The 23,316-nt window shown below is 51.8% G+C and overlaps 12 protein-coding genes across 13 annotated transcripts; 5 read left to right on the top strand and 7 right to left on the bottom strand.

Annotated features, from left to right (window-relative positions):
• Positions 1 to 688: 688 nt before the first annotated feature.
• On the top strand, positions 689 to 1,328 carry PV05_04925 (uncharacterized protein; the record flags this gene model as incomplete). The annotated part of the gene is made up of 2 exons (XM_013461381.1): positions 689 to 1,183; positions 1,230 to 1,328. 2 exons carry the CDS (start codon positions 689 to 691, stop codon positions 1,326 to 1,328), a joined length of 594 nt encoding a protein of 197 aa, XP_013316835.1.
• Positions 1,329 to 2,459: 1,131 nt separating this feature from the next.
• PV05_04926 (uncharacterized protein) lies at positions 2,460 to 5,189 on the bottom strand. The gene has a single exon (XM_013461382.1). The coding sequence runs from the start codon at positions 4,536 to 4,538 to the stop codon at positions 2,658 to 2,660; it is 1,881 nt and encodes a 626-aa protein (XP_013316836.1). The 5' UTR covers positions 4,539 to 5,189; the 3' UTR covers positions 2,460 to 2,657.
• A 281-nt stretch (positions 5,190 to 5,470) lies between these two features.
• Positions 5,471 to 7,612, bottom strand: PV05_04927 (uncharacterized protein). The gene is made up of 2 exons (XM_013461383.1): positions 6,780 to 7,612; positions 5,471 to 6,721 (listed from the first exon to the last, which is right to left on the bottom strand). Exons 1-2 carry the CDS (start codon positions 7,207 to 7,209, stop codon positions 5,772 to 5,774), a joined length of 1,380 nt encoding a protein of 459 aa, XP_013316837.1. The 5' UTR covers positions 7,210 to 7,612; the 3' UTR covers positions 5,471 to 5,771.
• Positions 7,613 to 8,025: 413 nt separating this feature from the next.
• Positions 8,026 to 8,953, bottom strand: PV05_04928 (uncharacterized protein). The gene is made up of 3 exons (XM_013461384.1): positions 8,759 to 8,953; positions 8,584 to 8,623; positions 8,026 to 8,531 (listed from the first exon to the last, which is right to left on the bottom strand). The coding sequence occupies exons 2-3, from the start codon at positions 8,612 to 8,614 to the stop codon at positions 8,206 to 8,208; spliced, it is 357 nt and encodes a 118-aa protein (XP_013316838.1). The 5' UTR covers positions 8,615 to 8,623; positions 8,759 to 8,953; the 3' UTR covers positions 8,026 to 8,205.
• A 217-nt stretch (positions 8,954 to 9,170) lies between these two features.
• PV05_04929 lies at positions 9,171 to 10,893 on the bottom strand. Of its 2 annotated transcripts, XM_013461386.1 has the most exons (5): positions 10,743 to 10,893; positions 10,375 to 10,651; positions 9,903 to 10,321; positions 9,525 to 9,852; positions 9,171 to 9,470 (listed from the first exon to the last, which is right to left on the bottom strand). In XM_013461386.1, the coding sequence occupies exons 2-5, from the start codon at positions 10,645 to 10,647 to the stop codon at positions 9,357 to 9,359; spliced, it is 1,134 nt and encodes a 377-aa protein (XP_013316840.1). In that variant the 5' UTR covers positions 10,648 to 10,651; positions 10,743 to 10,893; the 3' UTR covers positions 9,171 to 9,356. The 2 variants fall into 2 exon arrangements, with proteins under 2 accessions (XP_013316840.1, XP_013316839.1); XM_013461385.1 differs by having other exon boundaries at positions 10,375 to 10,893.
• Positions 10,894 to 11,025: 132 nt separating this feature from the next.
• On the top strand, positions 11,026 to 12,615 carry PV05_04930 (uncharacterized protein). Its single transcript, XM_013461387.1, has one exon. It carries the CDS (start codon positions 11,132 to 11,134, stop codon positions 11,696 to 11,698), a length of 567 nt encoding a protein of 188 aa, XP_013316841.1. The 5' UTR covers positions 11,026 to 11,131; the 3' UTR covers positions 11,699 to 12,615.
• A 549-nt stretch (positions 12,616 to 13,164) lies between these two features.
• On the top strand, positions 13,165 to 15,199 carry PV05_04931 (uncharacterized protein). The gene is made up of 4 exons (XM_013461388.1): positions 13,165 to 13,786; positions 13,840 to 13,956; positions 14,008 to 14,272; positions 14,323 to 15,199. Exons 1-4 carry the CDS (start codon positions 13,189 to 13,191, stop codon positions 15,140 to 15,142), a joined length of 1,800 nt encoding a protein of 599 aa, XP_013316842.1. The 5' UTR covers positions 13,165 to 13,188; the 3' UTR covers positions 15,143 to 15,199.
• Positions 15,200 to 15,818: 619 nt separating this feature from the next.
• Positions 15,819 to 17,294, top strand: PV05_04932 (uncharacterized protein; the record flags this gene model as incomplete). The annotated part of the gene is made up of 1 exon (XM_013461389.1): positions 15,819 to 17,294. Exon 1 carries the CDS (start codon positions 15,954 to 15,956, stop codon positions 17,292 to 17,294), a length of 1,341 nt encoding a protein of 446 aa, XP_013316843.1. The 5' UTR covers positions 15,819 to 15,953.
• PV05_04933 (uncharacterized protein) lies at positions 17,210 to 18,992 on the bottom strand. Its single transcript, XM_013461390.1, has 3 exons — positions 18,374 to 18,992; positions 18,249 to 18,319; positions 17,210 to 18,150 (listed from the first exon to the last, which is right to left on the bottom strand). The coding sequence occupies exons 1-3, from the start codon at positions 18,857 to 18,859 to the stop codon at positions 17,493 to 17,495; spliced, it is 1,215 nt and encodes a 404-aa protein (XP_013316844.1). The 5' UTR covers positions 18,860 to 18,992; the 3' UTR covers positions 17,210 to 17,492.
• Positions 18,993 to 19,107: 115 nt separating this feature from the next.
• PV05_04934 (uncharacterized protein) lies at positions 19,108 to 20,362 on the bottom strand (the record flags this gene model as incomplete). The annotated part of the gene is made up of 1 exon (XM_013461391.1): positions 19,108 to 20,362. The coding sequence occupies one exon, from the start codon at positions 20,360 to 20,362 to the stop codon at positions 19,178 to 19,180; it is 1,185 nt and encodes a 394-aa protein (XP_013316845.1). The 3' UTR covers positions 19,108 to 19,177.
• A 130-nt stretch (positions 20,363 to 20,492) lies between these two features.
• PV05_04935 (uncharacterized protein) lies at positions 20,493 to 21,475 on the top strand. Its single transcript, XM_013461392.1, has one exon. The coding sequence runs from the start codon at positions 20,710 to 20,712 to the stop codon at positions 21,043 to 21,045; it is 336 nt and encodes a 111-aa protein (XP_013316846.1). The 5' UTR covers positions 20,493 to 20,709; the 3' UTR covers positions 21,046 to 21,475.
• PV05_04936 (uncharacterized protein) lies at positions 20,993 to 23,242 on the bottom strand. Its single transcript, XM_013461393.1, has one exon. It carries the CDS (start codon positions 23,164 to 23,166, stop codon positions 21,745 to 21,747), a length of 1,422 nt encoding a protein of 473 aa, XP_013316847.1. The 5' UTR covers positions 23,167 to 23,242; the 3' UTR covers positions 20,993 to 21,744.
• Positions 23,243 to 23,316: the final 74 nt, after the last annotated feature.

Genomic DNA, 23,316 nt, shown 5'->3' on the forward strand with positions numbered 1-23,316 from the left:
AAACGCATTGTTTGCGAGAATGACGTGGGGGGGGGGAGGGGAAGCAACGAGGACCAAATTGCAGTGGCCCCGCAAGCAGCGACTGTAGCAGCAATGGTTGTGTTCTGTCCACCGTGGCAGTACTATGGTAGGGTCTTTCCGGGTGCTCAACGGCATATCCGGAGGCATTTCATCTTCCCGTAAGGGCAGGTCACTGCGACTGGGCCATCATTTGCAAGCACATGTGGATGGAGGAGGGGCATTCAGGTACCCGAATTCAACCCCACCGGCAACGTTCCTCAGCAGCTTCAAGTCGGGATACGCTTACCACCCACTTACCCAATTGAAGGGGACTGATAAGTCAAAGACAGTATTGAACCGAAGCAGACGTCGGCTCAATCATTGGCCACGGTGTTGTCTGAACTACGACTCTCGTTACAGCAGAATGTTGTGAATGTTAGACCCCAGAGCCGGAAAGGGGGAGCTTCAAAGAATCCACGCTAATCCCAGAGAGGTATCCGGAAATACCTCGGAAGATTCCAGATGTCTGCGCATTATTCATTCACCAACGTGACCAACACTACATCTCGCCATTCTCAAGCCTTCGCACCTCTCAGGCACAGCGATGCGTCTTGAATAGATTGCTCTCGTTACGCTCTCGCTGCGGAAACAATCTCTTCGTCGTCTCATCCTACCCGTGTCAAGCAATATGGCTTCGGTAGCCACTGACAGCACTCCTGGAGCCGTCGAGTCGATCGCGAAGACCAACAACGCCTCTCCATATCCCACGTACAATTTCAGCTTCACACCATTCCTCCGTTCCAACGGTGTCGCTGCCCTTGCTTCAACAGTCCCAGTCTGCCCTGAATACGCCGCGACCGGACACTGTCCGCGCGGCCGTAGATGCGCTGACCGTCATCCCACACCCTCTCAGCAACCTCAACATCACTATGGCCGCCAGAACGACAACTATGTCTGCAAGCACTGGCTCAAGGGACTTTGCAAGAAAGGTGATGCCTGTGACTACCTCCACGAATACAACCTGCGAAAGATGAGCGAATGTCAATTCTACAACCAGAATGGGTATTGCCAAAACGGAGACGAGTGCCTCTATGTTCATGTCAAGGAGGGTTCGAAACTACCATTGTGCGAGGACTACAATAAAGGTTTCTGCGAAAAGGGTCCAAGATGCGGAAAGAGACACGTAAGGAGAAAGCTCTGTGAATTCTACATGGCTGGCTTCTGCCCAGACGGACCGAACTGCAAATTTGGAGTCCACCTCAGAAGTGGTGGACCAGCAGGCGACAAGGGTGGTGAAGCTCACAGGCGAGACAGGGTGGCAGATTTAGAAAGAAGAGAAGAAGATGTACGAAAAGACTTCACGTTCAGAGGTGATCGAGGAAGAGGGAGAGGTGGAAGGTGGAGGAGCAAACGAGACCGGAGAGGATGAGGGACGAATGGAGCTGTGCTCATCACCAATCACAACAAGATCGAGCAGAGAGTATGAAATCAACATCTTCAGAAGTCCATGAAACGTGCTTCAATGCTAGAGGGCTCGACCTACATGGCCTCATAGCAGCACAGGTCAAGGACTATCCACCCGGCAGGTCTGTTGCTTCACCCTTGATGCAGAGTGACTCTGTCTATGGCACACGATCAAAGGATCATGAAAGTCTGCAGAATGACCTTGCCAGTCAAGGCATCTCAACATTCGAGGACCCTCTCCATCTCAAGGCGACGGGATAACGCAGACTTGCAGACAGACTTCCGTTACGCGAGGCTCGCTGTTCAGGCGTATTGGGACGTCGGCCCGAATGTCATGCTTCGATGAGGAAGATGATTTACGCTTGTTTTCTCCTCCCGAAGAATAGATGTCCATGGGTGGACGGAGGTTTCGACCCGCAGTAAGAAAGCCAGAGCCGTTGTACGAACAATTTTGTGCCACCAACAAATCATCAAGGTTGCTGTCAGGAGGAGAAGAAACGGCACATACACAATACTGTCCAATGCTCATCTGCAACTTCATCAGCCATTCAGAATGCTGTCCAGGTAGGGGACTTTGCCGAGCGTGCTGGACATGGGCTGGCGCCACTTCAGAAGCACCTACACAGGTCAACTTCGAGCCACCTGCAGTTCGAGAGCACTGGCAACCTCGGTACATCTCCGGTGTGCCATCATACCTTTGGGTTTCTGCAGGCAGTCTCGGCAACATTTATATGCAGTGGTGCTTTCCCCAGTTGGTCTACATATCTTAGCTAGCCAACCACGGTGATCATTAACGATACACAAGACACCTCGACGAATTCACTATTCCAGAGTTCTTCGGAGAGACAAATATTGCTTGTATGATTATCCCCTCGCTGTGATGGATAGTATTTCAGTGATCCTATGTGGAGATTAAAGCCAACTACTATATGCAGAGTTATCTGCGAGCCAAAAACAGGTGTACTATTTGAGCACCACAAACGAGACGAGCCAGGTTCGTAAACGGAGAAGACTTGTTTATTGATCAATGCATATGATGTTGAGTAAGGATAACACTCGACTGGACACAAGTGCCTAGGGTTGTCCTGTACTGTCCCAAAAACTCCCGCCTGAATCGCTCACATGATATTTCTGTCCCGTCGATGCGCCATGCTTTTACCCTTCTTACACGACCCAAGAATGGTAGAGACTCCCTACTGTCCTCCCTTTTCTGCATCAGCAGTGCCCCGTCTAGCCTGCCTTTCCGCGATTTCCTCCTGTCTCACGCGCTCTTGCTCTGCAAGACCCGTCTTGGCCTGCTGGTGCACCTTGCTCAGCGTCTTCTTCGTGATGAACAAGCTGATAAATATCCCGAATGCCGCAAAAGCTGTGTAGAAGATCCACATTTTCTGCAGACTTGAGGTGTAGGCTTCATGGACCGCGGTCTGCTTGGTGGCAGTCAGACGTCGAACCACATCGGCGGTCGCTCCGAAGCTCGAGGCGGTCAACTGCGCAGCCAGTTTCGGGCCAAGGGCATCCTCAAGTTTGCCCTTCTGCTTTGACAGCTCGTTGCTGAAGACCACGCCACCCAGAACAACAGAGATTGAAGTCGACAAATTACGGATGAATCCAAAAGTGGCGGTAGCCACGGCAATATCGTGACCCTTGACATGGCTCTGTAAAGCAATCAGAGGACTTTGGAAATTCGGTCCGACTCCTATGCCAGCTATTATCTGAAAGATGATGATTTTGGCCCAATTTGCCCGGGGTTCCAGATCGATGAAGAGGCCATAGCCAAGAGTCATCATGAACAGACCAAACCAAATCGGTTCTCGGTATCGACCTGTCTTCTTGATGAAAATGCCAGCCGCCGCCGACATGAATGACAAACTGAGGACTAATGCAAATAGGTACACGCCGCTGAGAATAGGTGTTGCGCCAAGGACCGTTTGGAAGTAGATGGGAAGATAGTAGCTCGAAGCGATGAAGACGAACCCATGAATGAAGCAGACTCCCAAAGAGGCCAAGTTGGACGTATCATTGAACAGTCGCAGCGGAATGACCGGGTATTTGGCGAACTTCCACTCGTTGATGAAGAAGAGCACGATAGTAAGCACTCCAAAGATGATCAGGCAGAGGGTATACGCGCTGTTCCACGGACGCTCGGTACCCCCCGACTCCATGCCGAACAGGAACATTACCACTCCACCAACAATAGCGAGTACTCCGACCCAATCGATGGATTTGATACCTGCCCAGAAAGGAGTCCTCGGGGTCTCGAGCTTGAGGAAGAATGTGAGAAGGACCAGCGAGACACCGTCCAAGGGCAAGTTGATGTAGAAACACCAACGCCAGGAGACCCTTTCAGTAAAAACACCTCCAATAACGGGCCCAACGCCTGAGGCAATTGCCCAGACCATGCCTACTATGCCGTAGTACTTTGGACGATCTCTCATGCTGAACAAATCGGCGATACAGATGTTGACCAGGATGACTAGACCACCACCTCCAATGCCCTGGATGACTCGCCCTCCAATGAGTAGTCCAATGGAATTGCTGATGCCCGCGATAAGACTGCCAGCCATGAAGATGATGTTGGCTAAGAAGATCATGGGTTTCCGACCCCATATGTCAGAAAGCTTGCCCCAAAGTGGGACGCTGGCGGCATTGGCTAGGAGATATGCACTACCAACCCAGGTGTAGCCTGATGTTGAGGCGTGAAAGTGTTCGGCAATGGTTGGTAAAGCAGTTGTGATGATGGTGACGTCCAAAGCAGCTAGAAATAGAGCCATGCAAAGAGAGAACATAATGATAACGATTCTCGACTTTGAAAATTTGTCTGCTCGAGATTCTTGCCTCGTCAACTCGGGTTTCTCAGGGCGCTCGACAGGGACTTCGTCGAACGGAGGGCTAGTGGTGGTGCCATTTGCTTCCTGTGGTAACTTTTCGGAAGTACTTAGGCCGTCACTCGGCGAAGGAGATACTCTCAGCGATGAGGATTCATTTTCAGCAGCTGTGGTGTTTGCAGGCACAGCGTCTTCGCCTTGCAGGCCCTCGCCGGCCGCCACAAGCGTGTCATCGGTTCCTCTCTTCATGTTGAGGCGTGCTCTGAGAAGACAAATTGTAGTCAAAGGTTTCTAGGTAGGGAATCCGCTTCGAAGACTTTAAGAAGGGTCTCCAGGTCAATAAGGCGATCAACAGCACAATGAAACTCTGAGCAACCGCTTTCAATGTCTGTGCGTGAGTGTTTGAGGAGCCGGCAGATATGCGGCATCGGCTCAAATCCGAGCCGACTGAGGTCGAAGTTGCTGCCTGGTGGCGAAAGATGGGGTGTGTGGGTGTGTCAGCGAGTTTTGGAAGAATGAGTGTCGTTGGAAGAGTCACCGAAGTCCTCATAACAGTAGATAAAAATTGTTTAGTGAACGAGAAGAATGCTGTCGTTGAAAGTGAGAGACCATAAACCTGCCTTTTCTAAAGAATGAAGACTGGGGTAATTGTACAAGTGATGGACTGTTCGGGTCAAGGATGTTGGGGCAAAGAGCGAACTTGGTACGGAGTACGAAAGAAGCGAACCCAGAGTCATGGTAGCGATGGGAAGGAACAAATCGATGACGCATGGAAAGTTCGCGACCATTTCCACCATGTTGTCAGCCTCGCCATCGCCGTTTCCCTCGTCGAATCAAAGATTGATGCCGGCTTGAATTTGGGAGGCAGCCAGGAGGAGGTTGTTGTTGTATTGTACCAACTCATCGTACACGGCTTTATATCGATTTCTGAGCCGGGCGGCAAAAGTACCGGAACCTTTCATACCTGAGGACACCCCACAACGCAACGCAGGCAAGTTTCAACATGTCAACTCGGGATTACTAGGAAGCTCCTGGATCGTGCCCGTATCAGGCACCCTACTAGGGAGTCTATCTAGGTATGTATTACTTGTTGAAGGGTCAGCTCTTCTGGTACGCAAGCTGTGGACAGAAAAAGTGGCATGATTTCAATATGGTCCAATCGAGCTGGGCACATGTTCCAACGCACAGGCCATTCAAGGTGGACTACAGAGGTACTGTTACAAGGTACATACGAGCATTACTTTGTCTCTTGACGTAAGCATAGAAGACCAGTCAGAACCATATACAATTTCTGGGCAGCAAATGCAAACCAAGCTATCACGAAGCGCGGCCACCTAATAACCACCGTGCCACCCCATCGCTTTTCCAGACGCCTTGCAGCCGCGTTGTAGAGTCAAGGAACCATGGTCGCCTCCTCCTGAAAACAAATGCCAATCCACAGAAGTGTGAGAAGGAACAATATGCCCAAGGACAACAAGCTGCCTAGTTCAGGGCCTCGCCACATTTCAAACAACCCATCTTCATTTGCCATATCTCGGGTTCGAAGTCAGAAGGAGCTGACTTGCTGCTCGACTTTGGTACGTATTGAGTCACCGTGGCATAGTGAGTATCGTCGGCGCCACCTCGCTCCACCTTGATGATTTGGCCCTGTAACTTGCCTGTCCAAGGTTTCTGTTTGTCCGTTGCCGCCTTTAGTTTCTTGTTGCCTTTGGTTATAGCCGTGGTGGTTGATTGCGGCTCAGCTTTAACCTCGTCTTTGCCAAATACCCGGTCTGCAAGATGGCTGACTGCCTCTCCCACCTTCTGAGCAAGACCTTTGCTCTCTTCACGCTCCTGGACTTCATGGGTCAAGGCGCCTTTCTTGAACTTTTCCCAAGCTCTTTCTTCAATAGCTTTGACCAGGCATGCCTCATGATTCCACATACCGCATCCCACCTTGTGACATTGATACATATCCAGGCTCGGATTGTCGTACCCCCCGCATATGCAGAATTGGCGTAACTTGCTCAACGCGTGGTCCGGGTTTCTCGCCAACTTGTTGAGGTCCAGCGTTTGTCGCCAATACCGCTCCTGCAGCACCGTTTTGTTTGAATCATCATTCTCATCCCATTGACTGATCTCCGCGTGCGATGCAATGGCTTGCGCTTCAATTATGTCGACATGATTACTCAGCACCAGTTCTCTCTTTCCGTGGTACGGCTGTCGGCCCATTGGTAGCTCTTCAGGCCAGTACAACCAGAACACTCGCGCATAGACCTTCTCCTGATTTTCGGCCCTGAAATCGGATATCAAGCCTACCCAGAGGTTTTCCTTGTCGTATTGGAGTTTTTCGTCTTCGGTTGCCTCGGCGGGTGGGCACGGTCGAACGGGAGTATGGCGGTTGACGTAGACTATCTGCCCTGAAGAGTAGATCACGGCGACAGGATCCTTGACTGTGGCAGCAGAGAACTTTGATTAATGGCTGCGCGACTGGTGTATGCTCGCACTTACACTTTGCATTCTTAAACTTTAGCAACTTCGCCCACTTGTCGCCCGGTCTCACCGCGTACTTAATGTGCAGGTTGGGCGCCAGCACGGGCGCGTCCTCCTCTATGTGCACGTTGTCCGGAACTGACGGTATTTTGCGCTTTGGACGTCTAGGGCGCTTTGAATGTGTAGGACGCTTTGGACGTGGAGGACATTCGATTGTAAAATCGGGGCTGACCTCGGCCTCGATGGTTTCCGTCACGCCCACGCCCTGGCCCTGGTCTTGGTCCGCCCCTGAGGTGTTGCTCTTTTCACCATCATTTTCCATCTCACCTGCGTTGCGCTTTCTTCCCACCATGGGAGATGACTGGGTTGTGTCCTCGTGGTCAGACTCGCCCGGTGTTAGCGGCATATTCGGAGGGTATGGCTCGGCCGCAGATGCTGTTGACGCCATTGGAAACAACGACGAATACGCGTAAATCGGATGTGCTCGACGTCGTTGACAGTCGCGTTGATTCTGAGGATGTCTGCAGGTCGGAAACTTCAAAGAGCAGAATCGCGACAAGAGTCGCTGCAACTCGGTGGATCGGAACGAAACAAAATTAGATCATGAAAAGTCGCGTCGTGGAGGGACCTCGGCGCTAAGTAATGACAGCAACCGCAGGCGAATCCAGTGCGGGAAAGAATCAATGCATTAATGGTACTGTAACGGTTAGCGAAGAAGTAGGATCATGAAACAATGATGAAAACAACAAGACTCTCAAGTTTCAGGCTGCGGCACTTCCATCCTCTTTATGTTGATTGCTGCTGGCAGTGCGGCGAGGAATCAAGTGGACGGATATGAAATAATAAGTGACAGGCAAGTCAGCTGAACTCTGGGTTGTGGCTTCTGGATCTACTGGGTACATGACAGTGCCAACGCATCACCACTCTAGGCTTCCCGTGCCCCCAGAACAACCGGTTGGGCGCCCATTGGGTGCCAGTCGAAGAGGGGGATGCACTTTAGGTGGGCGTGGCACTGCGTGGTGGGATGTCTGAACAGCAAAGCTTTCGGACTGGGCCGATGATGGCCGCGATCTCCACGCCTCGTGCTGGCTCGGATCGCAGCCTTTACTTGTGGACGCCCTTTGTGTCTCGATATCCGTACTTTTGGGATGGCACGGCATGGCTTGGGATGGCTTGTAGGGATGATGGCCCCAGAACGAGGGCGTGCGATTACCAAAAGTATTCCTTGCAGTCTCACATGGCAACTCGTCAACAGGTCTACTAGTAGTGTCTGCAATATGATCTCTCATTTCTCCATAAACTATCCGTACTTCATCTCTCTCAGGCTGAGTGTCGTAAACGTTGCAGCCAACCATCATTTTTCGCCCATCTTTCTCGCCTAAATAAAATCGGTGTGGGTATCTTCCATTAATGCATTACCATATCCTCCAGTCTCTATTGACTTTCATTTCTTCCCATCTTTGCTGAAGATATGTTTGATCTTGTCTGCCAGGCCTTCATGCTTCTTTTCCTCGTGTACGTGAGCTTCATTTCCGGCACCACCTCGTCCAACGTGGTGAGACTCTTCTTTGGTCACTCTCAGAGCAGGCTCCGGAATGATATCCGCATCGTGTGGTGCGGCGCCAGGAGCTACCACCCCATCGGGGTCGATGTTGCCTGCGCCACCTCGTCCTGCTGAATACGGGCCATCTCCCTGGTTGCCCACAGGTCCTTCGCGGACAATCTCACCGTCAGTATAGGTGTTAGGGTCCGGTCCGATGTTCGCGGCACCTAGCAAACGTCAACGTCACAAGCCATGTCTTTCAGGGATTTGCAACCTTACCCCCACGTCCGTGTGAGACATTGGCTGCCATTTTGTGCTTCTGTTTGAACAGTAAGTCTCTCTGCTCGGTTGCTTCTTTGGTCGAAGGTGGACGCGAGGTGGACAAATACCACGAACCGCACCAAGGGGGGTGGCAAAGGTTGTCGCAATCGTAGAGGAATCGGATAGCACTTACTATTGTACTTCGCTGTGGGATACAGTATGTGAAGGATGACTTCGGCTGGTTCGCTTGGATTACGGGGAAGGGTATGGAACAGTGTTTAGAGATTCGATGAGAGAGAAAAGATTCAGTAGGGCAGGAAAAGAGCGTTGTTGGAACCTGATATGAGGAAGCCCAAGAAAAGCCATGACTACAATGGGTGACAAAAAGTAATAGGCTTGAATGCATGTGGCATGATAGACAATCACTCGTCATTCGGCTGATAATGACGTCTGACTGGTCCCGCGTGCCCCGCTACATTGGCCAAGCCCATGCTAGAGTCCGAGTGCCCAGCCCTGTATCAGTCAAGCCAGTCCGCGCTCTTGCGCCTTTATCAGCGACCAATTAAGTCACCTTGGACAATGCTCTGCTGAGCACGTACTGAGCGTAAGGAGCAAAGCAGCGAGGACATGCCGTACCCGTGCGTACCAATACAATTCATTATCCGTGAAAAAACAGAACCAAGTTGGCTAGCTACCATTCTTAAAGTCCGTCTCGTGTCCCGTGTCCCGTGTACAGATCTCACTGCGGCCACCCATTCTTCTCCCACCCCTTCTGTGGTTGTATCGAGAGTCTAGGTCTTGGCCGTCTTCTTGTCGTCACCACCACCAGTGGTAGGTAGACCCATGAAGATCTTGAAGGAGTCGTAAATCATCCATTGCAGTCCAGTCAATGTACCAATCATCACCTGAAATTGTCAATTAGTACGAAGCTGTGACTAACTCTTTGATCGCCAACTTACAATTCTCACAGGCAGACCATTCCACAGGCCAGCGAAGCCAATCTTGGAATAGATACGGCTCATAGCACCACCAAAGCTTTCGCCAGGGGCACGATCCGCGTTCAGTTTGCTGACCATCACGTCGGCAGGATGAGAAACGATAGCGCAAAGGATACCAGCCATATAACCACCGGTGAAGGCCACAAGAGTTTGCGCGCCCTTGTTGTAGTCGGACTTTTGACCAGGAAGATAGTTGTAGATGGCAGCAACAATGGTCTCGAAAGATGCGAACTTCATCATGGTGTATGGGATCTGTCGGCCCCACAGAGGATAGAGACCCTTGTACAAGCTGCAGACACGTGAGCATCTGTGTGCTTTGCACTCAGACCGAGAACTTACCCGCTAACGCCTTCTTTGCCCACAATTGACGAGATACCTTGCACGGTGCCGGTGAAAGTGGGAGGGATAGTGGTCTGCATCCTGACCTTGACAGCTTCGAATGGACAGAGACCAACATCGGCAATGAACTCTGCAGACGCAGAAGCCGACAGGAACAGAATGGTCTTGTACTTGGAGGCATTCTCCTCTCCAGCCAGCTCGCTGTACAAGTGCTTGAAGTATTCATAGAAGCCGTATTTGGCAGCACCCTGGACTGAGTATCCGACGAATGTCGGACCCCAACCAGTAAAGATGCCACGGAGGCCCTCGGCTCTGCTAATCTTCCTCCATGCCTCAAAGTTGCCCTTGTAGAGATTGGGGTCGACCTGGCGACGACACTTGACCAGGTCAAGAGGTGTGACGGCTGTATGGGTGGTACCCTGCGCAGCGGTCAGTTGCTGAAGAATGCGACCGGAGCAAGAAGCAGACGTACACAAGCTAGAATACCGCCGACAGTACAAGCAGCATAGTATTTGGCTGAATAGAGCTCGATGCCTCCAGCCTTGGCCTGGGCTTTCTCGCTCATCCTCGAGTACTCATTTTGGGCAGCTTTGCCTAGATCCTTCGCAGTGTCGGCAGCGCTCCAACTTGAAAAGATTGGGCGTTTCTGGGGGTGCTCGGTTGGCTTAGCATTAGGTTTGTAGTAGGGAGAAGTAGGACAGAAAGCCTGTCTGATGGCTTCTGAGCTTGGGAAGAGCCCAACCATGGTGCTGGCCACAGATCAGCTTATCTCCGCGTTTCAATGGAGCCGAGGGGCAGCGCAGGCTGGAGGAAGTCCTCGGAAGTGATGGCTTTGGTTACCTCGAGTCTTTAGGGATGAATATGCTGTAGCAGGTCGATGGGCCACCAGCTGGAATGAGCGACAACGGAAGATGACGATAGAAAAGAGGTGGAGGTTTGGGATAGTTCGAAGCTCAAGGATGCAGGGCACAGGCAAGGGAAGCCCATGCCAAAGCAAGATAGCTGGCTGCGTCACAGGCGTGGTTGTTGGTAGGCCGACTGGCTGGGGCTGGTGTCAAACTCCGCATTATCCGTCTTGTCCTGAGGTTATCACTTATGCATGTGAACGTCACTTTTCCACACTCGCAGCTTCTACTATCCTCCAAATAATAATATTTTCAACGTGCGTGGTGTCGAACGAGGCGAGACGGCACGTCAAGGGAGAACATTACCAGCGAGATACGGCAAGCATGGCACACGTTCTCGAACATGGTGTACACTTGGGCAAAACCATCGTTCCCAACGCTGATGGCCTACCACCAGAAGAAGATCAAGACGAAGATCAACACGCTGAGACCCTGTCTGCTTGGGCCGACAAATACAGGGGTGCGACAGTCGCAGATCTGGATCTCCCACCAGCTCTCTCTACCTCTCCGAACACTTCGCTCTCTTCGGCAATGCTGTCAGCTTCTTCTCACGATTACTCCCACTTGACGGTTGTGTCTGACGATACGCGTTCCCTTCTGGGTTACCTATCGATAGCCAGACTAAAACAGCTTTTCGAATCGGGCCAACTCCAACCCACGGACTCTGTCGAGAAGGCCATGGTCAAGTTCAAGAGAGGGAAGCGGACCTACAAGACGATCAGTCTGGAGACCGAGCTCTTCGAACTGGAGGGGTTCTTCGAAAACATCGGGCCACTCGCAACTGGAGAGCCCCAAGACTTTGCGGTCGTCACAGATGGCGGTCGCAAGTTCGTCCTGGGTGTGGTCACTCGAGAAGATCTTGAGACATTTGTGAAGAAAAGACCAGCCTGAGATGGAAATCTGAGCCTGCCAGGCCGGAAGAATTGGCTTTGACCGAGGCCGTTGAGCATTTATACTATGGACGGCGTTTCTGCCGCCACGGCCAGCGCTAAAATTGCGGACACTGGTGTCGATAATGGCGACTTCATCACCTTGCAAATATTCGACGAGGGCAAAGGAGCGGTTGCTTGAAGTAAAGAGAACCTTCAATGTCCGAGAGCGATTCCCTTCTAGTCCGCGAAAGATTGCAGCTAATGCCCCAATCTCTGCTTCTGTGTCTCACTCGAATTCCTCCATGCGGTCAATGACGATCAATATGGGAGCCGGGGCGAGGCTCAGAGGTTTGGCGCAAAGCATGCCAGCTACTTTCGAGCTTGTGGACGTCGCATCGAGACTGTCGAAGTCAACCCCTACCTCCCCCTTTTCTGTCGGCAGCAGATCCAGCATTTGATACGCCAAAGAGTAGAGCATTCCAACAAGACGATCATAGCTCCCCAGAATCTGTTGTCGCTACTGACCCATGTGTGGTCCGCAGAGAAATGAGGGGGTGGGAGCCTTTAACGCATCCGCTGACAATACCAGTCGACAAGCCAACAACGAAATCTCCGGCATCATCCCTGTCATGGCTGGGTATTCCACGTAGAGCAGGTTTGAGTCGGGTGATCGGAGGAATACTCTTAGAGCAAGCGCTACTCTCTCATACGTTGCGGTTGGAAGGACTGCTTCCGGCTCCTACAGCACCGTACACCTTCATAGACATAGGCAAGCAGTTTCTCGACCTGTTTCTGCAACCCCCCGACGCTTTCGAGGTTCTCAACCTCCGTGTTGCCAGTCGCTGTGACGAGCTCCTCGGCTTCTGTGGCAACGGGAAGCTGTTGTTGCGTATTTGTGAGCTGTTTCAATGACCTCCTGAAATAGAAGAGTCACAAGGCAATTGAACGTTGTCCAGCCACTCCGGCATACCCATGAGGCCAAGTACACATCCTCGATGTCTCGAGGGTGGAGCTGATATCCTGGCGCTCGCAAAACTCAGGGGTACGATTGGTGGACGCAGAAGACCCCATCCGCCCTTTTCCAAGAGCTTGCCTCACCACCTCACCTTACCTTAGTATTACCTATTTCGCTCCCAGTCACTGTACCCCGTGGAGCTTGATAAACATTGCGGAGTGAGGCTGGATTATTAGAGGTTCGATACCACTTCAGCCCTCGTAAAACATGCCAGTTCCATTGGCGCTCTCATTGAGGAACAGGTGGTGGCCTAAAACAAGTGGGATGCGACGTTGACTTCTAACCAAGTCGAAAGCGAGATTGTCGTCTACCTGCGCCGAGTGCTCGAACATCCATGATCTGCTCTGAGCTCGTGCTCGTAACATGACGGTGTCTCGTTGGTCCTCTTCGACGACAATCCTGACTGTGGCGCAATGATCTTGAACATCGGGATGAGATAATTTTGGGATATGGTATATAAAAGTGAGACACGACTTCGAATTGCTGATCTATTCATGCACTCGAATCATCTCTTCCGATGCAAGTCCTACCTGACAATGCAATTCCTAAACTTCGCCTGCTTCTTCATACCGCTCTTAACGACATGCGTCAAATGTCACGCAACGGAGCTCACCCATTGCGGCCTTCTCGGCCCAGTGTATCCTCTACCGAACAAGTGGACAGACACGCATGCCATTCGTGATGCTCAATCAACCTTCACGCGCCTCATGGGAGACGCCATCCGAAACGGGACGACGCCCTGGGGACCAGTTGATGCTGTCAATACCACAATATCTATTGGAGTTTTCTCGACGCAATCCGATACGCTGCTCGCAAAATATCAATACACGGGCTCCTCACCTGAGATCAAGAAGCGCCTGACTGGCTCAAAGCTTGATACAGATACTCTGTATCGACTGGGAAGCGTCACCAAAATGTTGACCGTCTACACCATCCTTGCAAAGCTCGGTAGTAAATACTGGTCAGAACCAGTGACCAGTTTCATCCCGGAGCTCACAGGACTCACTGTTCGCAACTCGGTTTACAATTTCAATTGGTCGGAGGTGACCTTGGGCTCGCTGGCAGGGCAGATCAGTGGCATTCCGCGAGATTGTGCGTTGCTTCCATATTAATCTCCAACCTGGTGCAAGGCTAAACCCACGCAGACTCGCTCAGCGATATCTCTGATGTCCCTGGTATCACCACCATCGGATTTCCTCCGCTCAACACCTCTGAAATTACGGCTTGCGGGCAACCAGGGTTGGAGCCTTGTTCCGTTGCAGGTACGCTGTACGACGTCCGATAGTCCGAAGACCGTACTTACCATGTAGTAGAGTCACTCAGACTCATTCTGGAGCAACACCCTGTGACCGCTCCGTGGCAGACTCCGACATACTCCAATGAAGCTTACCAATTGCTGGCCATGGCCTACGAGAACATCACTGGAGAAGCATTCACAGACGCTTTCAAAACCGCCTTGGTTGAACCTCTCCAGCTGAGAAGAACTTTTTGGAAGTCCCCTCGAAATGATTCCAATACTATGAGGGTCGACACGGCCGGACTCAACACCTCCGAAGGGGATTTGGGAGAATTTGACCCGTACCGCGCACCTCTCCCATCGTTGGGTGCACAGCTAATGATATCTGCAGGGCTGGCGGTGCTTGGGCATCTCTCGGAGATTTTGCAGAACTCGGTCGTTCAGTACTTCGGTCCTCGATACTTCCAGAGCGCCTCACTCGTGAATGGCTCAAACCTATCTCGCACTCTAGCCAGAAGTTCTCATCCGTTGGCCAGCCCTGGGAGATAGTCCGCATGGATGTCCCCGTCGGGCCTGGCTCGAAAGAGTCTCGAGTGGTCGACTTGTATACGAAAAATGGCGGATATGGTGGGTACAACGCATGGTTGTTCTTGTCTCCCGACCACAATATAGGTATTGCGGCTCTTGTCGCATCGATCGGAGCTCCCGAGGCCGGAGCTCCCACTCTTTTCGCATTGTCTGAGCTCGCACTTGCCACCTGGATTCCTGCTGCAGAAGCTGCGGCAAGGGAAGCTGCCGCCGCCAATTTGGTCGGTACCTTCAGTTCACAAGACGGACTGAACTCGTCTATCTCGCTGCAAGTCGTTCCAGACCATCAGGGTCTACGCATCACACAGCTTGTTCACAATGGTACCGACTTTCTCGAGCTGCTCTCGTTGATCTGGGGTCGGGCAGGTGGGAGCCTTCAGTACATGAATCTCCGAGATGATGGACGGCTTGCCTTCCGCGCTATGTGGCAGACTGCAAAATCCCAGTACCCTCCCAATGCAGTGTTGAGGAGAGAGTGCAATTTCCAGTGGTCAGACGTCGACACTATCAAGTATGGAAATGCTGGGCTTGATGAGTTCATCATCAGTGTCGACGGGGACGGCAAGGCTACCGCTGTGGAGGCGCCGGCGTTAAGAACATTGTTTTCAAAGCGGAGGATGTAAGCTGGTCAAAGGAGGATAGTAGAGATATGAACAATGTATTTATAGTCATACATCAGAAGGACAAATTTACGTTTTCTTGAAAAAGAGACTTTCAAGACTGCCCACAAGGGGTCTAAATTACTCTTACCTATCATAAGTGGCTGCGTTCCACTCAAATAAACATTATAGCAGCCCTGTTCTAGACGTAAGTGGCCGACGTCGTGCCTCACAAAATATCAGGCCTCAGCCATCCTTGATGTGATCGTAATATTCGAGCTGCAGCTGTTGCTTAACTTCCCCATCAAGCTATCCATATTCATCGCTGGCTGTAACTATGTCTCTAACACAGTATCGCCGGTACGCTATCGTTGCGAGTCATCGCGTCTTATGATTTGAAGGCGTCTGTACCAGGAATGCGGCCCCAAGCCCACGTAACGACCGTTTCGAGATGATGATATCTACGAGAAAGGGACATTCTAAGGGTCCGTACACGGTCTCACGACGGTAGAACGGCGCTCATTCTGAGCTAACAAGCTTTCCAGTCCGTACAGGCTGCCGGACCTGCAAAGCCCGGAGATTGAAATGCGATGAAACCAAACCGGCATGTCTTCGCTGTACAAGGTCCAAGTATGTCTGCGAAGGTTATTCCATCTTCGTCTCTACCTTCCAACGACCTTCCACCACCAGCCATCACGCCATCAAGTATGAGTCTCAGCAGAGTATTAGACCGGTGGACTCTCAATGCTTCTACCAGACCTTGCAGAATCTGGCCGAGCTATCTGAACCAGACTACAGCGCCTATGACTTCTGTCGCCGATATACTGTTCACGACATGGCGACACATCAATTGAGCCGGTTCTGGACCCACACAGTCCTTTCAGCTGCTCACAACGAACCGGCGATTCTTCATGCAATGCTGGCGCTGTGTGGAACTCACCGGGCCTATTGTGAAAACCGATCAGCCGTGGCAAACGCAGTTTCAACACCGTTTACGACGGCGGCTTACGCCCATTACGACAAGGCTGTACGCTGCTTGTGGGAGCGAATCGCAAGGACGGGTTTCGAGGAGCTTCAAGTCGTGCTGATTGTCTGTTTGGTTCTGCTCACTTTCGACCTGATCGAAGGACGATATGGAGAGGCCCTGATACACCTGAACCATGGCCGACAAATACTCAGACAGCTGCACAGCAGCAAGGTCTCTGGCAAGGACACTACCAGTTTGGTCTTACCGCAAAAAGCACAGTCGACGCTGGACGAAATATCCTATTCATTCGCTTTGATGGATATCCAGTCAGTCTACTTCGGCAGTCAGAAGCCTGAATTCAAGCTAGCCAACAGCCCAGGGGCGGACGAGACAGTCGGCTTCAACATACCGCCATACTTCAGCACTTTCGATGACGCTTGGCATTCTATGCTGCTCCTGACGAATGAAGTCTACCACTTTGGCAGCACCATCAGGAAACCAGAGATCGCATACTCGAGCTATGATCCAATGTTGGGATTCTGGCAAGGCCGGCTCCTGGCTACACTCAGACAATGGAGGGAAGCATTCGACAGCAGCCCGTTCCGCACGGCCACATCGAGTAGCGCTACGTCGTCCAACTCTGCGGCAAGTGCTCGCCATACCTCCTTGCGACTGAGCCATGCTTACCTCACCATCCTCGTCTGCACGGGCCTGAAGCTCGGCGACGAGATGGCGTATGATCCTTTGCTTCCACAGTTCTCGACAGTGGTGGCACTATGCGAACAGCTGGTCTCAACTTTGCCCTCCATAAGCCTCGATGCCGGCGTGATCCCCGCGCTCTTCATCACATGTTGCTTCTGTCGTCACCCTGATCTGCGAAGGCGGGCGATTCGAGTTCTATCGCGCACAGGCAAAGAGGGCCACTGGGACGGCAAGCAGATAGAAATGGTGTCGCGGGAGAAGATGATCCTTGAGGAAGAAGACGCGGGGTATATCTATGACGCCGAACATCCAGTGCCAGAAGATGCTGACCTGGCCGAGATCATCCCTCGAGAGGCACGATGGTCGGAGAGCTGGGTGTTCTTTGTCTCGGAAGACTATACAACGGTACAGCTGGCCTTTAAGCGGAGGAAGAGGACGGCTGACGGGCGGGTCATTCCGGGTGATGACGGATATGAAGTCAAGACGAAGCTGGTGAAGATCGCATGAAGTCCACGAACTTGATTGGCGTTGTTTGATACAGATCGTGTGTCAGGGCGCATTAGCCCACACTGTTCCCACGTCAAGGATCTTTCTTATCAAGTCCCATCCCTGTGAAGTGTAACGCCGTCGCTTATGTTTGAACTCCCCCATTTACCACGAATGATACGGTAGTGCTTTCCCGCAAAAGGTACCAACAAAGGCCCGTCACGCTGCAAGAACGCCTGCTAGCTGACAAGACAGGTCAAGAAGAGCGAGATGCTCATCCACACCATCCACCAGTCTTTTATCGAACTCTGAGAACATCTGCGTCAGCTTGTATTTCTTCTTCGAATCCACAAGATCGTCGAAGATGAGTTTGCTGTACAAGCTTGACAAGACCTCGTTAGCTGCGTATCCCGATGCAGCAATGTCGGTGATTTGTGCGGCGATGGCATTGTAGTTCCGGATGTTTCCTTTCTGAAGGACTTTGACTAACCCGTTAGTGAGGTCTGGCGGGAATGTACCTGCAATCTCGTCGATATCGGAGATTTTGATGCGGTGAACCGTCGTCGAAGAGCCTTTCGCATCATCCACGTCTGCCATCTCTTCGTCGGAGTCGTCTGGGATCGTTTTCGATTTCTTCGAGGCTTGACCGTTGGATGCTTGCTCTGTGGCGCCAACGAGACGAGCAGCGCTCTGAAGGAGATTGATTGCACGTCTGAGATCACCATCGGAAACTCTCAGCGCTCTTTCAATCACACCATCTTCGTACTTGACTTTCTCTGCTGTAAGGATTTCTTGGATTCGTTCTGATGCTTGACCGCCCTCAAGTGCTTTGAAGCGGAACTTTGAGCATCGAGATGCAATCGGATCGATGATGCGGCTGCCATACAATATTCGTGTCAGTATGGTCACCATCAATTGGAACAAGACGCGACGGCTTAATGGATGAATATGTCGCCCAAAGGCTGAGGAACTCACGAGACATAGTTGCAGCATAGGCAGAAGCGTGTGATCTTGCTGTGTACCTCCATCACTCGTCGCAGGGCGCCCTTTGAAGAGGTTAGCAACAGCTCGAGCGAGATCAAATAATGACAAGAGCGGACCTGAGCATCTTGAGTCAAAGAGTCGGCTTCGTCAAGGATGATGACTTTGAAAGGAGGGCATGGGTAGCGCTCTCGATATTCTTTTGAAGCGGGTGCGCTGACGAGATGCAGAGATGCGAATTGCTTGACTCGTTCTCTGATCACGGCAAGGCCTCGTTCATCACTGGCATTGAGCTCCAGAACTCTCGAGTGGAATAACTCCGGGCCAAATAGTTCACGACAGAGTGCCAATATCGTCGAGGTCTTGCCAGTTCCTGGTGGTCCGTAGAGTAGCAGATGCGGTAGGTTTGATGCGTGGACCATTCTGTTCAGTGTCTGGACGACATGATCCTGCGCCCGTACATCTTCGAGGGATCTTGGACGATATTTCTCGACCCAAGGTGCCAACCGGGGAGCTGCAACTACCGGCTCGTTCACTTTTGCTTTTGAACCTGAGGCCGACGCCGCCGCCAGGGCGCGAGCTTTGTTGTCGAAGAAATTCGCCATTCTGTAGTACCGGTGGAGGGCAATCTAGTGAAACTGTACGGATAGTCTCCCTGGAACCGAACACCACTCCAGAGCCTCGCAATGTCAAACGTCTTCTTGCAGACTCGAACGTTGTTCAGTGATGACATGGTAAGGAAGACGCGCTTAATCAAAGTCGCGTTAATTGGGCTTGGCGCGCTCAAAGTGGTGGTCACGTGGACACGCGAGGCTACGAGGCTGTGGCATCCAGGAGCCGGAAGTGTGAAGGCCACCTTTCCCATTGCCACAGGTGAGAGAGACCGTCACTGATACAGCAGGACAATTCCTTGCTACACGGGCCTATAATTCGTCTCTCCCCGCAGCTGGAGTCTCTACCTCCACTTCCATCATTCGCTTCTTGGTATTCCGAGGCTGCTCCTCCTGAGCCTTACGTTCGTCCTCAGTAATGTCGTCAACATTCGTGCCTTGCTCTGTCATACGCCCTATTTTCTCGACCATACTCTCATCACCACGGCCAGGTTCATGTTGCTTAGGCTCTCTATCCCATCCACCACCTTTCGCGGGCAATCCCACGCTTCTGAATTGTACACCTGGACTGTGCGTTGGCATTCCTCTAGCGTTCATGCCAGCCATAGAGAGTGACATAGTCGGCTTTTGTATGCGCGACGAAGCCAGCTCAGCTTTCCCAAGACCGATCGCCCCCATAGTCGTCATGGTGAACCACCACATCGCACGAAGCGGCCACCAAACGAATAGTATGAGAGGCCCGTAGAGAAGCCGTCGGAAGATCAACCAGGCTATTGTGACCGCCAGTATGTAGAAGGAGCTCTTTAAGAACCATGTGTCCGACTTACTGCTGCGCACAAGCTGGCTCACAAACCCTCTGGAAGCCTTCAGTAAGTCTGTGGTACCAGCGTAACTCTCGTTCAGACTGTTCAGAGCCACCTGGCTTTCGTCGAGGGTCTGCTGCGCAAACTGCCCTCTTGATACCTCTGCCTCCATCTGACCGTGCACCCGTCGCAGCCCCATAGTGACATCCTCAGCAGACCGCAATGCCAGCTCGTCTTGCGTCAACTTCTCGTGTGTAGGGCGGACTCGAGCATGGCCATCGGTCTTTCGATCTGCAAAAAGTTGTTCGCGCTCTTTCTTTTTCTCGGAATCAGCTGTTCTCTTCGCTGCAAGCTGCGCCCTCCTGAAGTTCGCTCTGGCACTCCTCAAGTCTTCGGCAAGTCGAGCGAGTAGGTCTGCGTTGCGTTCGCGCTCATTTGCTATATCCCCTCCGAAGGAACCTCGTCTTGATCGGGATATTGAGTCATCATCGAATTCTTGTCGGAGAATCTCCAAGGTGTCTTCCTGCGCTTTTAAATTGTCGTGGATTTCGTTCGCAAGTTCAACTCGCCGTTCGTCTGGGTTAGGATCGGGACATGACGCGGCGGAGAATGTCCGGAGTTGTTGAATATGATTCAGAGTATCCTTGTATGAGTCTGCCAGGGCTTGTAGCCGCTGGCTCAGAGAGCGTGACATGTTGGTATGGTTAACGTTGCAGGTTGTTGGCGTTGCGACCAAGTAATACCTCCGCAAGTGCAAACACGGCAAACATCTCCGGAATTTCTTTGGCGTTGATTTTCCCAATTCCGATGGCACCACCAACGACGACGACGGCAATAAAATTGGTGGAAGCTTGGGCAGAATTTGTTTGAGCGACTGCGTAGGCTGCTCAAGGTTATTTTGCCAGATATTTGTGGAGAGACTAGATCGATCGACTTGACCGATTTCACCAGATCAGCATCCAGAGACGAAACCACGAATACAGCCTTCAGCACGGCCACTTCAGTCAAAGCGCCGCTGTCCTACGAGACAGTTCTTCCACGATGATAACGACGTACATCACCTCGCTCAAAACAGCCTTTAACCCATTCCAAGCCGCATCCAAGGTTCCACGATTATTCCTAAACGCCCTCCCCGCCGAAGCGCACAAGACAATTAAGATCTCTACCACACAATTTCCCCGGACGTCCACGGCGCCGGCTATCCTAGAGCTAGGCTTCAAAGATGGCAAGACACTAAAATATAGCTGGGCCGCAGATGCTCTTGAGAACACGGGAGCGAAGGAGAAGAATTCCAAGGGAGTCGATTTACAGGAAATTGTGGAGGAAGTGAACAGGCATGCTAGGGCATCGGATCGGAAAGCAGAGCTGTCTGGTTGATCAGCATGAGAGACCATGATTCCTCACGAGTCTAGCAGAAATGCTTTGCTACGCCGCATGCCATCTTCAGGACCCATTTGTGAGGGTGCTGGTTTAACTGGCCTCGAGAAAACACTGCGGCAACGCTCAATAGTCGAAGACAGGTAACGTCTCCGAAGCATTGTCTCCGGACATTAGTTTCGAGACGATGTCTCGGGTCTTGGATAGGAGGGAAAGGCGACTGAGCGAATAAATCGCTGAGATACATCCTGGCCTTGTCTGTACAACATGTATGCATATTGGAGCTATTCGTCGAGCGGGGATGGCGTCGGAGACGTACTACTACGAGGAGTTCCCATTCGATGCTCATTGTACAAATGTCAGGGTGCACGCTTCGTGCAAGATCAGTTGTACAACTTGAAAGCTCACTTTCCCCGAGTCCTAGCAGGACTACTCGCCTAGCTTCTTAGTGCATCCCAGTGCTGCTTCTAACCCTCACAGATCTCGTTCGCAAGCTCCAAGCTCATGCGATGTGAAGGCGAAACTCGGCGCCGTACTCTCGAGGACGACCATCAATCTGCGCGGCGTCGACTGGCGGATAAACAGTGCGAGAGAGCAACTGTTGATGCCACTGGGGACCATCGTAGCAACAGGAGGGGTGGGAAATCCGTTTGGAGGGGTAGACTTGGTAGAAGAAGTCAACGTCCTCTGGATTACGTGTCACACAGCAATCGCCATGGCACCTTGCCCGACACCGTCAAAGCCAGCATTTTCCGCAGCTATTTCTGCTTTCTGCTTTTTCGTCCGCTCTGGGCCAGGATGTTGGTCGCGCTCGTTCCGGTCGTGCTTCTGTTCCAAAGCTCTCTTCTTCTCCTGTTTTTTGGCTTGGCCCTCTTTCATTTGCTGCTTATTCTGTCGCCTCATGTCCGCCTTGGTGGTTCTTTGCACATCAAGCTTCAAAACGTGGTCGACCTCTTTTGCCTGTTCCACAATCTCGGAGTCGGTCATCTCCAGAATAGAAAGTGCCTCGCTGTAGCTTTTGGACATCTGAATGCGCTGATAGTTTGGATTCTTTCCTGGCATGAGCTGAGACAGCAGAAACTTCGTATTGGTGTACCTGTTCTCCACGCTGATCGCTAGCTTCAGGTATTCCTTAACCACTTCTTGCCACGGAGCTAGACCACCCTGATCTTTTGGTCGGAAGACTGAGGAGTTGGCTTCAGCGGCTGTAGCAATCATTGCTCCATCAACTCCGTATCCTCTGGCAAGAGCCAGGCCTTCGTCGCGGGATGTGACATCGCCGTTCATTAGGCAAGCGACACCATGGCTTCTGCAGATTTCGCCGATCATTTGCAGTTGCTCACGAATAGCACGTTCTCTAGGCCGCATGGGTGTTGTTCTGCAATGAATGGTCAAACCAGTGATGCCAGTCTTGCAGAGTCTGTTGACCAGTGCAGAAGTCATCTCGGGCGTTTCGAGTAGTCTGATCTTGACGCTGATGCCAATCTCATGTGGGATCCCCACGTTGGTCACAAGAGAAGTCAAGATATCACACAGCTTGTCCGGTGTTCGCAGCAGAGCCGCACCCATACCTCCTGAAGTAGAAAACGGCTTTGGACAGCCTGCGTTGACGTCGATTCCACATACATAAGGAGCAACAAGTTTTGCAGCGTCCACTGCAAATTCAGGGCTAGCAGTGCCGATCTGATATATCAATTTGTCCGACTCGCGCTTTGGATCGATTCGATATATGATCGACTCTTTTGCCGGCGCATCCGGGTTTTGGTTATTTGAGTTGCGACTCCATTCTATGCAGCCCGTTCGAGGATTTGTGTATCGAGTCGTCCCAATCATAGATCTGTCAACTGTTTCCGGTCCCCATACAAGATCTGCACCATATTTCAAGGCCAGTAGGCGCGAAGGTAATTCTCCAGAACGAACCATAGGAGCGAGCACGACTTTGCCTCTGTAGTCGACGCCATTCTTCGGGATGGGAACGTGAGGGAAGTTCAGAGTAGAATTGTCGGCAGCCGATGGGGAGGCCATTTTGGGTGAAGAGCCGCGGAAGGAGCGAAAGGGCGTTATGAGGGATAGACTGCGTCGTAGCAGAGACTGCGACCGTACAACATGGCCGACAGTCATATGAAGGGTATTGCGACAGGTCGTGGAGACACATGAGCAGACGCAGACTCATCGCCGTTGCTTTGGGAATTTTGCCAGATCACGTGCTCATGAATTTACATAGATTTGGCCATGATGGGGCCTTGCTTTATCCACGGTTATCAAGATACT

Source organism: Exophiala xenobiotica (genome assembly GCF_000835505.1).
Source record: "Exophiala xenobiotica strain CBS 118157 unplaced genomic scaffold supercont1.3, whole genome shotgun sequence".
In the NCBI taxonomy this organism is placed as follows: Eukaryota; Fungi; Ascomycota; class Eurotiomycetes; order Chaetothyriales; family Herpotrichiellaceae; genus Exophiala; species Exophiala xenobiotica.